The sequence below is a fragment of the Bufo bufo genome, chromosome 11 (genome assembly GCF_905171765.1).
Source record: "Bufo bufo chromosome 11, aBufBuf1.1, whole genome shotgun sequence".
NCBI lineage: Eukaryota > Metazoa > Chordata > Amphibia > Anura > Bufonidae > Bufo > Bufo bufo.
In genome coordinates, this window is record NC_053399.1 from 96,811,731 (window position 1) to 96,825,781 (window position 14,051).

The 14,051-nt window shown below is 40.9% G+C and overlaps 1 protein-coding gene across 5 annotated transcripts in view; it reads left to right on the top strand.

The window, feature by feature from the left end:
• The window catches only part of IGSF9 (immunoglobulin superfamily member 9), a 97,343-nt gene that overhangs the window by 29,398 nt on the left and 53,894 nt on the right, over positions 1-14,051 (top strand). For all 5 annotated transcript variants that reach the window (XM_040411386.1, XM_040411385.1, XM_040411388.1 and 2 more), the window contains exon 4: positions 12,408-12,560. In XM_040411386.1, the coding sequence (XP_040267320.1) occupies positions 12,408-12,560 (153 nt within the window). The remainder of the gene's footprint in view (positions 1-12,407; positions 12,561-14,051) is intronic.

A 14,051-nucleotide genomic window follows, 5' to 3' on the forward strand; every position in this document is an offset into this window, starting at 1 on the left:
CAGTATGAAAAATTGACTTCAGAGCATTTGAGATATCATCCCAGAATGATCTTATCCCTGCACAATACCATAGGATGTGTGAGAGGTTGCCCTCTTCTGATTTGCACCTCCAACACCGGTCAGTGGAACAAAGCCCTCTTGAAAACATCTGTTTGGGCGTCATGTACCACTGTGTTAGTACCTTGAAGGAGTGTTCTTGCACTTTGACGCATCTAGAAAAGCCATGTGAATGTGCGTATAGCCTGAGGACATCTGTTTCAGAGAAGGTTCTATTCAATTCAGTTTCCCATGTTTTCAGAAACTGTGGGCGAACATTGGATCTTGGTGTGTTCAGTGCCAGGTAGAGCAATGAGATTAATCTCTTATGTGGGGAATTAGAAGATATGATCTTCTCGAACCAAGTTTGGTCCAGGTCATAAGCTTTTTTATCTACTAGGGCCTTACCCACAGAATCAAAATCTGCAACGTCTAGGAAGTTGCATGCTTTTATGGTGTTCTTAATAGTGTGTTCGTTAGGTAATTTGCCTAAAGCATTTTCTAGGAATTCCTTTGTTGAGAAATTTCTCAGAGAGCCCCACCCCGGGGGAATATGTGTTGCTGTTGGCCTAACTGCGTAAGGGATCAGGTCTGCCGGCATAACTGAGGAAGGGTTACGTAATAAGTCATAATCTCTATTGAGTTGTTTGACCACCTGACCTGTGCCCCTGAGCAGCGTCTGTGTATGTAATGAAGATGAACTCAGACCCCACAGCGCAGCCCTCTGAGATTGAGATAACTGGAACAGTTCTAACTCATTACCTAGTGTTGAGCAACTAGTTACATGAAGCTGCATCCATCTTCTGAGATGAATTGCCCTGTAATAGAGCTGAACATCCGGTAAGGCAAAACCCCCTTGATTCCTCCGTAAAATCAGTCTGCTATGTGAAATCCTAACACTCTTACCACCCCACAGGTAGCTAGAGAAAAGTCTGCGTATCTGTGTGAAAAAAGAGGCAGGGAGGAGAACAGGTAACATCTGCATGACGTACAGTACTTTAGGAAGTATAAAAGCTTTTAACAAGTTTTTCCTCCCCATCCAAGAAGCAAATGGAATGCGGAGGGAACCAAGTTGGCTCTGTATCTCGGTAATCAGGGGTTTGTAGTTCAGGTGAAAAATATTCCTTAGATCTGACGGAATTTTGATTCCTAAGTAGGAGATATGAGAGGATTGCCAGATGAAAGGTGTCGTGGCTTTAAGGGAGAGAACGCTTCTTGGGGGAGCTGATATATTCATAACTTCAGATTTAGAGTAATTTACCTTATAGTTGGAGATCTTACCATACAAGTCAAACAGAGAGAGAAGATGCGGGAAGGCCTCAACCGGGTTGGAAATTAGCACCAAAAGGTCGTCAGCATAGGCGACATTGGTGTATTCAATCATGTCATTTTTGGCTCTGACCCCTCTAATATCAGGATGTATTCTAATGGCTTGAAGGAGAGTCTCCATTACCAAGATATAGAGAGCTGGTGATAAGGGGCAGCCCTGTCGGGTGCCGTTATGAATAGGGAACAAAGGTGACAGAGTGCCATTAACTCTAATTTTAGCACTTGGGTTGGTATATAGGGACATAATAGCATCCTGAAATTGTGGTGGAATACCAAAACTGTGTAACGTCCTCTTCATAAAGCTCCAATTTACCCGGTCGAAGGCCTTCTCCGCATCCACGCTCAAGCAGACCAGGGGAATACCCTGTCTTTTTGCCCATTGAATGGCCGTAACTACTCTGCAGGAGTTATGGTTCCCCTCTCTTCCTGGCACGAAACCAGCTTGGTCAGGATGTATAAGCTTAGGGAGGAACAAGCTGAGGCGAGAGGCCAAGAGCTTAGCCCAGACCTTAATATCAACGTTTAAGAGAGATATGGGCCTGTAACTCCCGCAGAGTGTAGGGTCCTTCCCAGGCTTAGGCAGAATAGTTACAGTGGCTTCTAGGGATTGACTATGCAGCTGCCCCCCCGTAAGAAGAGCATTGCACCAATTCGTAAGATGTGGGCATAAAATGTCCGCGAATTTTCTGTAATAGCCCACCGGAAATCCATCTGGACCGGGGCACTTTCCTAGGGGCATGGATTTCAGGATCTTCATTAACTCCGGGCCAGTAACAGGTACAGTCAGAGAACTTCCCTCTTCACTACTAAGCTGGGGTAGTTTTAGGCGGCGTAGAAAGTTGGTTACCACTGAGTCCACAGTTGGATCTGGGTGAGAGGTTCGATTATCCAGCCCGTATAGATCCTGATAAAATTTTTGAAACTCTCTGGCTATGTCTGCCGTCCTGTGTAACTGCTTACCATCAGAGGACTTGATACTGGAGATGTACATAGAGTCTTTCCTCTGCTTAATGAGGGAGGACATTAGCTTCGTTCCTTTATCACCATGAGAGAAAAAGCGAAACTGAGCATACTGATATGCCCTGGCGTGGCATGCATTGAGGTGATCTTTCAGTTTTGCTCTCAGGAGAAAAAGTTCTTGCTGTATCTTCAAGGCTTTCGACCTCTTATGTACAGTCTCCAGATCAACAATCTGTTTAAGAAGAGAATGGAGCAACTTTTGTCTCTCTTTCTTAACTCTACTCCCTAAGGATATTAATTCTCCTCTCATTACTGATTTGTGTGTTTCCCACACAGTCTCTAGTGAGACATCTGGCGTTAAATTCTCCCCAAAAAACCACGACAGCTTCCGCGACAGTGATTCAACTGCTTCCTTTTTATCTAGCAAAGTCTCATTCAGTCTCCACTGTTTATTCTGAGGGGGTAAACTGGCCAAATGTACCACCATCGATACCGGGGCATGATCCGAAATTGTGATGGGATCTATAACTGCCTGTTCTACTATGCCTATACAGGTGTTTGAGACTAGGAGATAGTCCAATCTCTTATAAACATTGTGGGCCGCAGAAAAGAAAGTATAGTCTCTACCATTTGGGTGTACTAGGCGCCATGCATCTGTCAGTCTCGCCTCTGCTAAGCGGGCATTTATGTGACCCAGTGTCGCCTGAGTTTGCTGAGTGCAACCATCTGATGTGTCCACGAAGGGGTTCAGAGGCACGTTTAGATCTCCCCCAACCAGGCATATCCCTTCTGCAAATATTGTGAATTTTTGTAGAGTTTGGGATATCCATAACTTTTGTCCCCTGTTGGGGCTATATAAACTGGCTAAAGTTATCCGCTGCGTGCCAATGAAGCCCTTCACGAACACATATCTGCCCTCAGAATCCAACTGTGAATCTGACATTTTGAAGGGAACTCTTTTGGCGATGGCGATACCTACTCCTCTTTTGGCCTTATCGAATGTGCTGAGGAACCAAGTATTGAAGTAGCTCTTTTGGAGGGTAGGAACACTTCTAGTTTTAAAATGTAGTTCCTGAAAGAAACATATATCGGTATGGGATTTTTTCAATAGGCGTAGAACTTGGGATCTCTTTTGAGGAGTGTTAAAACCCCTAACATTGAAAGAGGTACACTTTAACCTAGACATCCTGCATAACTAAGAGCATCAGTATAGAGCAGCCTGATTAGCCTTTTCACTAGAGATTTTGTGAAACATAAAACACTAACATAGTGCACAATCCAACTAAAACCTGGGACTGTGACCAAGTAACATAGGAGAGGGTTAACACGACTGAGCCGACCCCTAACAAGCAGTATGAACAGCCTGTATGCCCCTCCAAAAATGTGCTTGCACCAGGGCTGCACAGGTAGTCCCCTGATGTGAGGCATGTAGGGGGGAAAAACAAGAACCACACAAGGGATCCTGTAAGTCCAGCTCACCCCGACAGACCTGGTGCAGCACAAAATGCAGTCTGGTGAAACCCAGCATGTCTGACAATATAGCTGTGGTACTACCAGACAACCTCAAACTGAGCTTATTAACTGTCATATATAGATAGCATACTACAGATATCTATCTAAATAGCTGAAAACGGCATGTTATAACACATACAATGTGATTGCTTAGATGCAGCAGTTCCATATAACAGGGCGACATGAATACTCAACTGTGCCCCTGTTCAAAAGCTGATAACTTGGCAACCGAAGGCGCTCAAGTGTCCCTGAATCTGGAACCCGTCTTCCTCCTTGGCGCTGCTGTATTCCACCTCTGGGCCTCCGGTAATTCTGGTAGAGGGACCCCTGTCTCCGCCGAGGGCAGCCATGATAGGATGTCCATAGGTGTGGTCTGGAGTAGTTCCCACGCAGCTGCAAGATCCCCTGGTACTCTTATGGTGCATCTTCTGCCCCCTATGGCAAACGTTAGGCCGAAAGGAAAGAGCCACTTATAAGGGGTCTTAATGTGCCTCAGATGATCGGTGATGGGTCTGAGGGCCCTCCGCTTATTCAGCGTTGATGGCGCCAAATCCTGGAACATGAGGATCTTTGCCTCCTTGTAGGTGAGCTCCTTCTGTTCTCTTGCAGCTCTCAATATCGCCGCTGTGTCTGAATATTTCAGAAGGCCACACACCACGTCTCTTGGATTTTCATTCTCCTTCGGTTTTGGCCGGAGTGAACGGTGAATGCGTTCAATTTCTATGGCGCCAGTGTTCTCAGCCCCCAAAAGGCTTTCAAAGATGGCGGCCGCCACTTCAGGTAACTCCTCATGTGTGACTTGTTCAGGGAGACCGCGCAGACGTATATTTTTCCGCCTGCTGCGGTTCTCCTGGTCTTCGATTAGGGAGAAAGCAGTGTCCAGGGAGACCATACATGCTGCCGCGTTCGCACCCAGGGTATGTGCGTGTGTTAAGATGGCCGCTTGGTTGCCCTCCAGCGTCTCCACTCTGTGGCCGATCTGTTTTAAGTCAGATTTGATCTCTTGTAGATCATGGAGTACAGGAGCTATGGCCATGGAGAGGGCCTGTTGGAGGAATTTCCTCGATATTGGGGCTGTACCTGGCTGCAACGATCCATCTTCTAGGTCAGTGTTCACTCCTGAAGCCCCTTCTGAATCCACTGACCAGTCGTCCGGTGCAGACGGCGCCATTTTAGCCCCACCGCTGGTGCTGCTGGATGTCTTCTTATTAAGATAACGCTCCATGTCTGTAGCCCCACGAACAGATTTTGGGGAGTCTGTCTTGTCTGTGGGGATGAATCTGCCAACTTTCCCCATATTTTGCTGGGTTAAAGTGCAAAATTAACCAGGTTGCAGGATTGCTGGGAGAGGAGCTCTCCTACATGCGACTGTCCAGGTTGGCAGTCAGACTCCGCCTCTATAGTAGTTATATTCTTGTACATAGGAGCAGTATTATAGTAGTTATATTCTTGTACATAGGAGCAGTATTATAGTAGTTATATTCTTGTACATAGGAGCAGTATTATAGTAGTTATATTCCTGTACATAGGAGCAGTATTATAGTAGTTATATTCTTGTACATAGGAGACAGTATTATAGTAGTTATATTCTTGTACATAGGAGGCAGTATTATAGTAGTTATATTCTTGTACATAGAAGCAGTATTATAGTAGTTATATTCTTGTACATAGGAGCAGTATTATAGTAGTTATATTCTTGTACATAGGAGCAGTATTATAGTAGTTATATTCTTGTACATAGGAGGCAGTATTATAGTAGTTATATTCCTGTACATAGGAGCAGTATTATAGTAGTTATATTCTTGTACATAGGAGGCAGTATTATAGTAGTTATATTCCTGTACATAGGAGCAGTATTATAGTAGTTATATTCCTGTACATAGGAGCAGTATTATAGTAGTTATATTCTTGTACATAGGAGCAGTATTATAGTAGTTATATTCTTGTACATAGGAGCAGTATTATAGTAGTTATATTCTTGTACATAGGAGCAGTATTATATTCTTGTACATAGGAGCAGTATTATAGTAGTTATATTCTTGTACATAGGAGCTGTATTATAGTAGTTATATTCCTGTACATAGGAGCAGTATTATAGTAGTTATATTCTTGTACATAGGAGCAGTATTATAGTAGTTATATTCTTGTACATAGGGGCAGTATTATAGTAGTTATATTCTTGTACATAGGAGCAGTATTATAGTAGTTATATTCTTGTACATAGGAGGCAGTATTATAGTAGTTATATTCTTGTACATAGGAGCAGTATTATAGTAGTTATATCCTTGTACATAGGAGCAGTATTATAGTAGTTATATACTTGTACATAGGAGCAGTATTATAGTAGTTATATTCCTGTATATAGGAGGCAGTATTATAGTAGTTATATTCTTGTACATAGGAGCAGTATTATAGTAGTTATATTCTTGTACATAGGAGCAGTATTATAGTAGTTATATTCTTGTACATAGGAGCAGTATTATAGTAGTTATATTCCTGTACATAGGAGGCAGTATTATAGTAGTTATATTCTTGTACATAGGATGCAGTATTATAGTAGTTATATTCTTGTACATAGGAGCAGTATTATAGTAGTTATATTCTTGTACATAGGAGCAGTATTATAGTAGTTATATTCTTGTACATAGGAGCAGTATATAGTAGTTATATTCTTGTACATAGGAGCAGTATTATAGTAGTTATATTCTTGTACATAGGAGGCAGTATTATAGTAGTTATATTCTTGTACATAGGAGCAGTATTATAGTAGTTATATTCTTGTACATAGGAGCAGTATTATAGTAGTTATATTCTTGTACATAGGAGCAGTATTATAGTAGTTATATTCTTGTACGTAGGAGCAGTATTATAGTAGTTATATTCTTGTACATAGGAGCAGTATTATAGTAGTTATATTCTTGTACATAGGAGCATTATTATAGTAGTTATATTCTTGTACATAGGAGCAGTATTATAGTAGTTATATTCTTGTACATAGGGGGCAGTATTATAGTAGTTATATTCCTGTACATAGGAGGCAGTATTATAGTAGTTATATTCTTGTACATAGGAGGCAGTATTATAGTAGTTATATTCTTGTACATAGGAGGCAGTATTATAGTAGTTATATTCTTGTACATAGGAGGCAGTATTATAGTAGTTATATTCTTGTACATAGGAGCAGTATTATAGTAGTTATATTCTTGTACATAGGAGGCAGTATTATAGCAGTTATATTCTTGTACATAGGAGGCAGTATTATAGTAGTTATATTCCTGTACATAGGAGGCAGTATTATAGTAGTTATATTCCTGTACATAGGAGGCAGTATTATAGCAGTTATATTCTTGTACATAGGAGGCAGTATTATAGTAGTTATATTCTTGTACATAGAAGGCAGTATTATAGTAGTTATATTCTTATACATAGGAGGCAGTATTATAGTAGTTATATTCTTGTACATAGGAGGCAGTAATATAGTAGTTATATTCTTGTACATAGGAGCAGTATTATAGTAGTTATATTCTTGTACATAGGAGCAGTATTATAGTAGTTATATTCTTGTACATAGGAGGCAGTATTATAGTAGTTATATTCTTGTACATAGGAGCAGTATTATAGTAGTTATATTCCTGTACATAGGAGGCAGTATTATAGCAGTTATATTCTTGTACATAGGAGGCAGTATTATAGTAGTTATATTCTTGTACATAGAAGGCAGTATTATAGTAGTTATATTCTTGTACATAGGAGGCAGTAATATAGTAGTTATATTCTTGTACATAGGAGCAGTATTATAGTAGTTATATTCTTGTACATAGGAGCAGTATTATAGTAGTTATATTCTTGTACATAGGAGCAGTATTATAGTAGTTATATTCTTGTACATAGGAGCAGTATTATAGTAGTTATATTCTTGTACATAGGAGCAGTATTATAGTAGTTATATTCTTGTACATAGGAGCAGTATTATAGTAGTTATATTCTTGTACATAGGAGCAGTATTATAGTAGGTATATTCTTGTACATAGGAGGCAGTATTATAGTAGTTATATTCTTGTACATTGGAGCAGTATTATAATAGTTATATTCTTGTACATAGGAGCAGTATTATAGTAGTTATATTCTTGTACATAGGAGCAGTATTATAGTAGTTATATTCTTGTACATAGGAGCAGTATTATAGTAGTTATATTCTTGTACATAGGAGCAGTATTATAGTAGTTATATTCTTGTACATAGAAGCAGTATTATAGTAGTTATATTCTTGTACATAGGAGCAGTATTATAGTAGTTATATTCTTGTACATAGGAGCAGTATTATAGTAGGTATATTCTTGTACATAGGAGGCAGTATTATAGTAGTTATATTCTTGTACATTGGAGCAGTATTATAATAGTTATATTCTTGTACATAGGAGCAGTATTATAGTAGTTATATTCTTGTACATAGGAGCAGTATTATAGTAGTTATATTCTTGTACATAGGAGGCAGTATTACAGTAGTTATATTCTTATACATAGGAGGCAGTATTATAGTAGTTATATTCTTGTACATTGGAGCAGTATTATAGTAGTTATATTCTTGTACATAGGAGCAGTATTATAGTAGTTATATTCTTGTACATAGGAGCAGTATTATAGTAGTTATATTCTTATACATAGGGGGCAGTATTATAGTAGTTATATTCTTGTACATAGGAGCAGTATTATAGTAGTTATATTCTTGTACATAGGGGCAGTATTATAGCGGATATATTCTAGTACATAGGAGCAGTATTATAGTAGTTATATTCTTGTACATAGGAGGTAGTATTATAGTAGTTATATTCTTGTACATTGGAGCAGTATTATAGTAGTTATATTCTTGTACATAGGAGCAGTATTATAGTAGATATATTCTTGTACATAGGAGCAGTATTATAGTAGTTATATTCTTGTACATAGGAGCAGTATTATAGTAGTTATATTCTTGTACATAGGAGCAGTATTATAGTAGTTATATTCTTGTACATAGGAGCAGTATTATAGTAGTTATATTCTTGTACATAGTAGGCAGTATTATAGTAGTTATATTCTTGTACATAGAAGCAGTATTATAATAGTTATATTCCTGTACATAGGAGGCAGTATTATAGTAGTTATATTCTTGTACATTGGAGCAGTATTATAGTAGTTATATTCTTGTACATTGGAGCAGTATTATAGTAGTTATATTCTTGTACATAGGAGCAGTATTATAGTAGTTATATTCTTGTACATAGAAGGCAGTATTATAGTAGTTATATTCTTGTACACAGGAGGCAGTATTATAGTAGTTATATTCTTGTACATTGGAGCAGTATTATAGTAGTTATATTCTTGTACATTGGAGCAGTATTATAGTAGTTACATTCTTGTACATTGGAGCAGTATTATAGTAGTTATATTCTTGTACATAGGAGGCAGTATTATTAGTTACCTAGCTCTACTATTTGTAGTCAGTGATTTGGGAGTCATGGACCTTTTCTCTTCTTGTCTTTTATCTGAGTGATCTGTTTGCTAATGACACCACATTAAGGAGCACTTAATGTAATTGACCCTTCACCTATTGACCCATCCCTGCCATGGTGACCTCTGTTAGGCATCCTCTCCATCACCGCGGTCTGGCCATAATCCTATTCTCTGCTGTCTCCTCCGCAGTAAATGGAATTCCCAGGGGAGATTTGGGAACTTTTTATTAAATGTACAGACCTAAAATCTTTCTTCATGTGTCCTTAAAAGGCGCTCTTATCAGAGACGATGGCCGCCCGCCACATTCCCCTGTCACCCAGTGGTCCCCTGCACAGTGTCCCATCCATGGAGCCAGGAGACAGCGGGCCCTTTATATGGGTGACGCACTCCAGCCGCAGAGTCCCTCCTGTCATGTTACAGGTTGAGTTCTCCCAGAATCCCTGTCCCTTAATCTCATTATAACCTTATTTACAGTTCCGTAACCGCGGCGGTTAGATTAAGGTGTTTGATGGGCGAGTAGTGTCTGCGTTCAATCACCGTGACGGAAATGAGAGTGTAGTGAGAGAGCTGGGGCAGCGGGCAGGTTTGTATTGCGTAATGTTCCATCCCTTTAAAACTCAGCCGGGGAAACAGGTGCAGCACAATGGGATGTACTAACCCGTAGCCTCGGCCTGTGTGCCCCCTGTGCCCCCCACCCTCATGCCGCTCTATAGCACGGAAGCCATTGGAGACAGCGATGCTACAATCATGCATTCTAAATGGAGAAGGATCCGCTCAGAATGCATCGGTTTGCCTCCGATCAGTCTCCATTCCGCTCTGGAGGCCGACACCAAAACGCTGCCTGCAAACGGATCCGTCCTGACACACAATGTAACTCGATGGGGACGGATCCGTTTTCTATGACACAATCTGGCACACTAGAAAACGGATCCGTACGCCATTGACTTTTAATGGAGTTCATGGTGGAGGCATGCGGTTGTATTATTGTAACAGATCCGTTTTTGCAGATCCATGACGGATCCGCCCAAAACGCGAGTGTGAAAGCAGCCTTATCCTGTACTGATCCTGAGTTACATCCTGTATTATACTCCAGAGCTGCGCTCACTATTCTGCTGGTGCAGTCACTGTGTACTTACATTACTTATCCTGTACTGATCCTGAGTTACATCCTGTATTATACTCCAGAGCTGCACTCACTATTCTGCTGGTGCAGTCACTGTGCACATACATTACTTATCCTGTACTGATCCTGAGTTACATCCTGTATTATACTCCAGAGCTGCACTCACTATTCTGCTGGTGCAGTCACTTTGTACATACATTACTTCTCCTGTACTGATCCTGAGTTACATCCTGTATTATACTCCAGAGCTGCACTCACTATTCTGCTGGTGCAGTCACTGTGTACATACATTACTTATCCTGTACTGATCCTGAGTTACATCCTGTATTACACTCCAGAGCTGCACTCACTATTCTGCTGGTGCAGTCACTGTGTACATACATTACTTATCCTGTTCTGATCCTGAGTTACATCCTGTATTATACTTCAGAGCTGCACTCACTATTCTGCTGGTGCAGTCACTGTGTACATACATTACTTATCCTGTACTGATCCTGAGTTACATCCTGTATTATACTCCAGAGCTGCACTCACTATTCTGCTGGTGCAGTCACTGTGTATATACATTACTTATCCTGTACTGGTCCTGAGTTACATCCTGTATTATACTCCGGAGCTGCACTCACTATTCTGCTGGTGCAGTCACTGTGTACATACATTACTTATCCTGTACTGACCCTGAGTTACATCCTGTATTATACTCCAGAGCTGCACTCACTATTCTGCTGGTGCAGTCACTGTGCACATACATTACTTATCCTGTACTGATCCTAAGTTACATCCTGTATTATACTCCAGAGCTGCACTCACTATTCTGCTGGTGCAGTCACTGTGTAGATACATTACTTATCCTGTACTGATCCTGAGTTACATCCTGTATTATACTCCAGAGCTGCACTCACTATTCTGCTGGTGCAGTCACTGTGTACATACATTACTTATCCTGTACTGATCCTGAGTTACATCCTGTATTATACTCCAGAGCTGCACTCACTATTCTGCTGGTGCAGTCACTGTGTACATACATTACTTATCCTGTACTGATCCTGAGTTACATCCTGTATTATACTCCGGAGCTGCACTCACTATTCTGCTGGTGCAGTCACTGTGTACATACATTACTTATCCTGTACTGATCCTGAGTTACATCCTGTATTATACTCCAGAGCTGCACTCACTATTCTGCTGGTGCAGTCACTGTGTACATACATTACTTATCCTGTACTGATCCTGAGTTACATGCTGTATTATACTCCAGAGCTGCACTCACTATTCTGCTGGTGCAGTCACTGTGTACATACATTACTTATCCTGTACTGATCCTGAGTTACATCCTGTATTATACTCCAGAGCTGCACTCACTATTCTGCTGGTGCAGTCACTGTGTAGATACATTACTTATCCTGTACTGATCCTGAGTTACATCCTGTATTATACTCCAGAGCTGCACTCACTATTCTGCTGGTGCAGTCACTGTGTACATACATTACTTATCCTGTACTGATCCTGAGTTACATCCTGTATTATACTCCAGAGCTGCACTCACTATTCTGCTGGTGCAGTCACTGTGTACATACATTACTTATCCTGTACTGATCCTGAGTTACATCCTGTATTATACTCCGGAGCTGCACTCACTATTCTGCTGGTGCAGTCACTGTGTACATACATTACTTATCCTGTACTGATCCTGAGTTACATCCTGCATTATACCCCAGAGCTGCACTCACTATTCTGCTGGTGCAGTCACTGTGTACATACATTACTTATCCTGTACTGATCCTGAGTTACATCCTGTATTATACTCCAGAGCTCCGCTCACTATTCTGCTGGTGCAGTCACTGTGTACATTACATTACTTATCCTGTACTGATCCTGAGTTACATCCTGTATTATACTCCAGAGCTGCACTCCCTATTCTGCTGTTGGAGTCACTGCTGCCGTCTCTCCACAGGGCGCTCGCGGATAGAGGAAGGGGCTTCTCTGAGCATCGACTCCCTCCGCTCCGATGACCAGGGTTGGTACGAGTGCAGGGTGCTGTTTTTGGACCGTCATCACGCAGACGAGGAATTCAAGAATGGGACCTGGATCCATCTTACTGTGAACTGTAAGTCTTGTGTGCCGCCATATATCACTGCCTCACGTGTAGGTCACAGCCAACCATAGGGTCGCTCCTTCTCAGGGCTGGGAAACTGTCCTGTGTCCGGAGTGACTGCTGAAGAGGGGAGCTCCAGGGCCAATCACATGACGGTGTTATGTGGAAACTGAATTGTATTATTATATGGGAACTCTACGGCAGTATTATGTTGGCTATTGTTTGGATAATGCATAGTACTTGTGTCCTATACTGCGGTATTATTCGGGCTGTATATGGCAGTATTATGTGAGCTATTGTTTGGATAATGCATAGTACTTGTGCCCTATACTGCGGTATTATTTGCGCTGTATATGGCAGTATTATGTGAGACCTGGTTTGGATAATGCATAGTACTTGTGCCCTATGCTGCGGTATTATTCAGGCTGTATATGGCAGTATTATGTGAGACCTGGTTTGGATAATGCATAGTACTTTTGCCCTATACTGCGGTATTATTTGCGCTGTATATGGCAGTATTATGTGAGACCTGGTTTGGATAATGCATAGTACTTGTGCCCTATACTGCGGTATTATTCAGGCTGTATATGGCAGTATTATGTGAGACCTGGTTTGGATAATGCATAGTATTTGTGCCCTATACTGCGGTATTATTTGGGCTGTATATGGCAGTATTATGTGAGCCCTTGTTTGGATACTGCATAGTTCTTGTGTCCTATACTGCGGTATTATTTGGGCTTTATATAGCAGTATTATGTGAGACCAGGTTTGGATAATGCATAGTACTTGTGTCCTATACTGCGGTATTTTTTGGGCTGTATATGGCAGTATTATGTGAGCCCTTGTTTGGATACTGCATAGTACTTGGGCCCTATACTGCGCTATTATTTGGGCTTTATATAGCAGTATTATGTGAGACCAGGTTTGGATAATGCATAGTATTTGTGCCCTATACTGCGGTATTATTTGGGCTGTATTTGGCAGTATTATGTGAGACCAGGTTTGGATAATGCATAGTACTTGTGTCCTATACTGCGGTATTTTTTGGGCTGTATATGGCAGTATTTTGTGAGCTATTGTTTGGACACTGCATAGTACTTGGGCCCTATACTGCGGTATTATTTGGGCTTTATATAGCAGTATTATGTGAGCCCTTGTTTGGATACTACATAGTACTTGTGCCCTATACTGAGGTTTTATTTGGGCTGTATATGGCAGTATTATGTGAGCTATTGTTTGGATAATGCATAGTACTTGTGCCCTATACTGCGGTATTATTCGGGCTGTATATGGCAGTATTATGTGAGCTCTTGTTTGAATAATGCATAGTACTTGTGCCCTATACTGAGGTTTTATTTGGGCTGTATATGGCAGTATTATGTGAGCCCTTGTTTGGATAATACATAGTACTTGTGCCCTATACTGAGGTTTTATTTGGGCTGTATATGGCAGTATTATGTGAGCTATTGTTTGGATAATGCATAATACTTGTGCCCTATACTG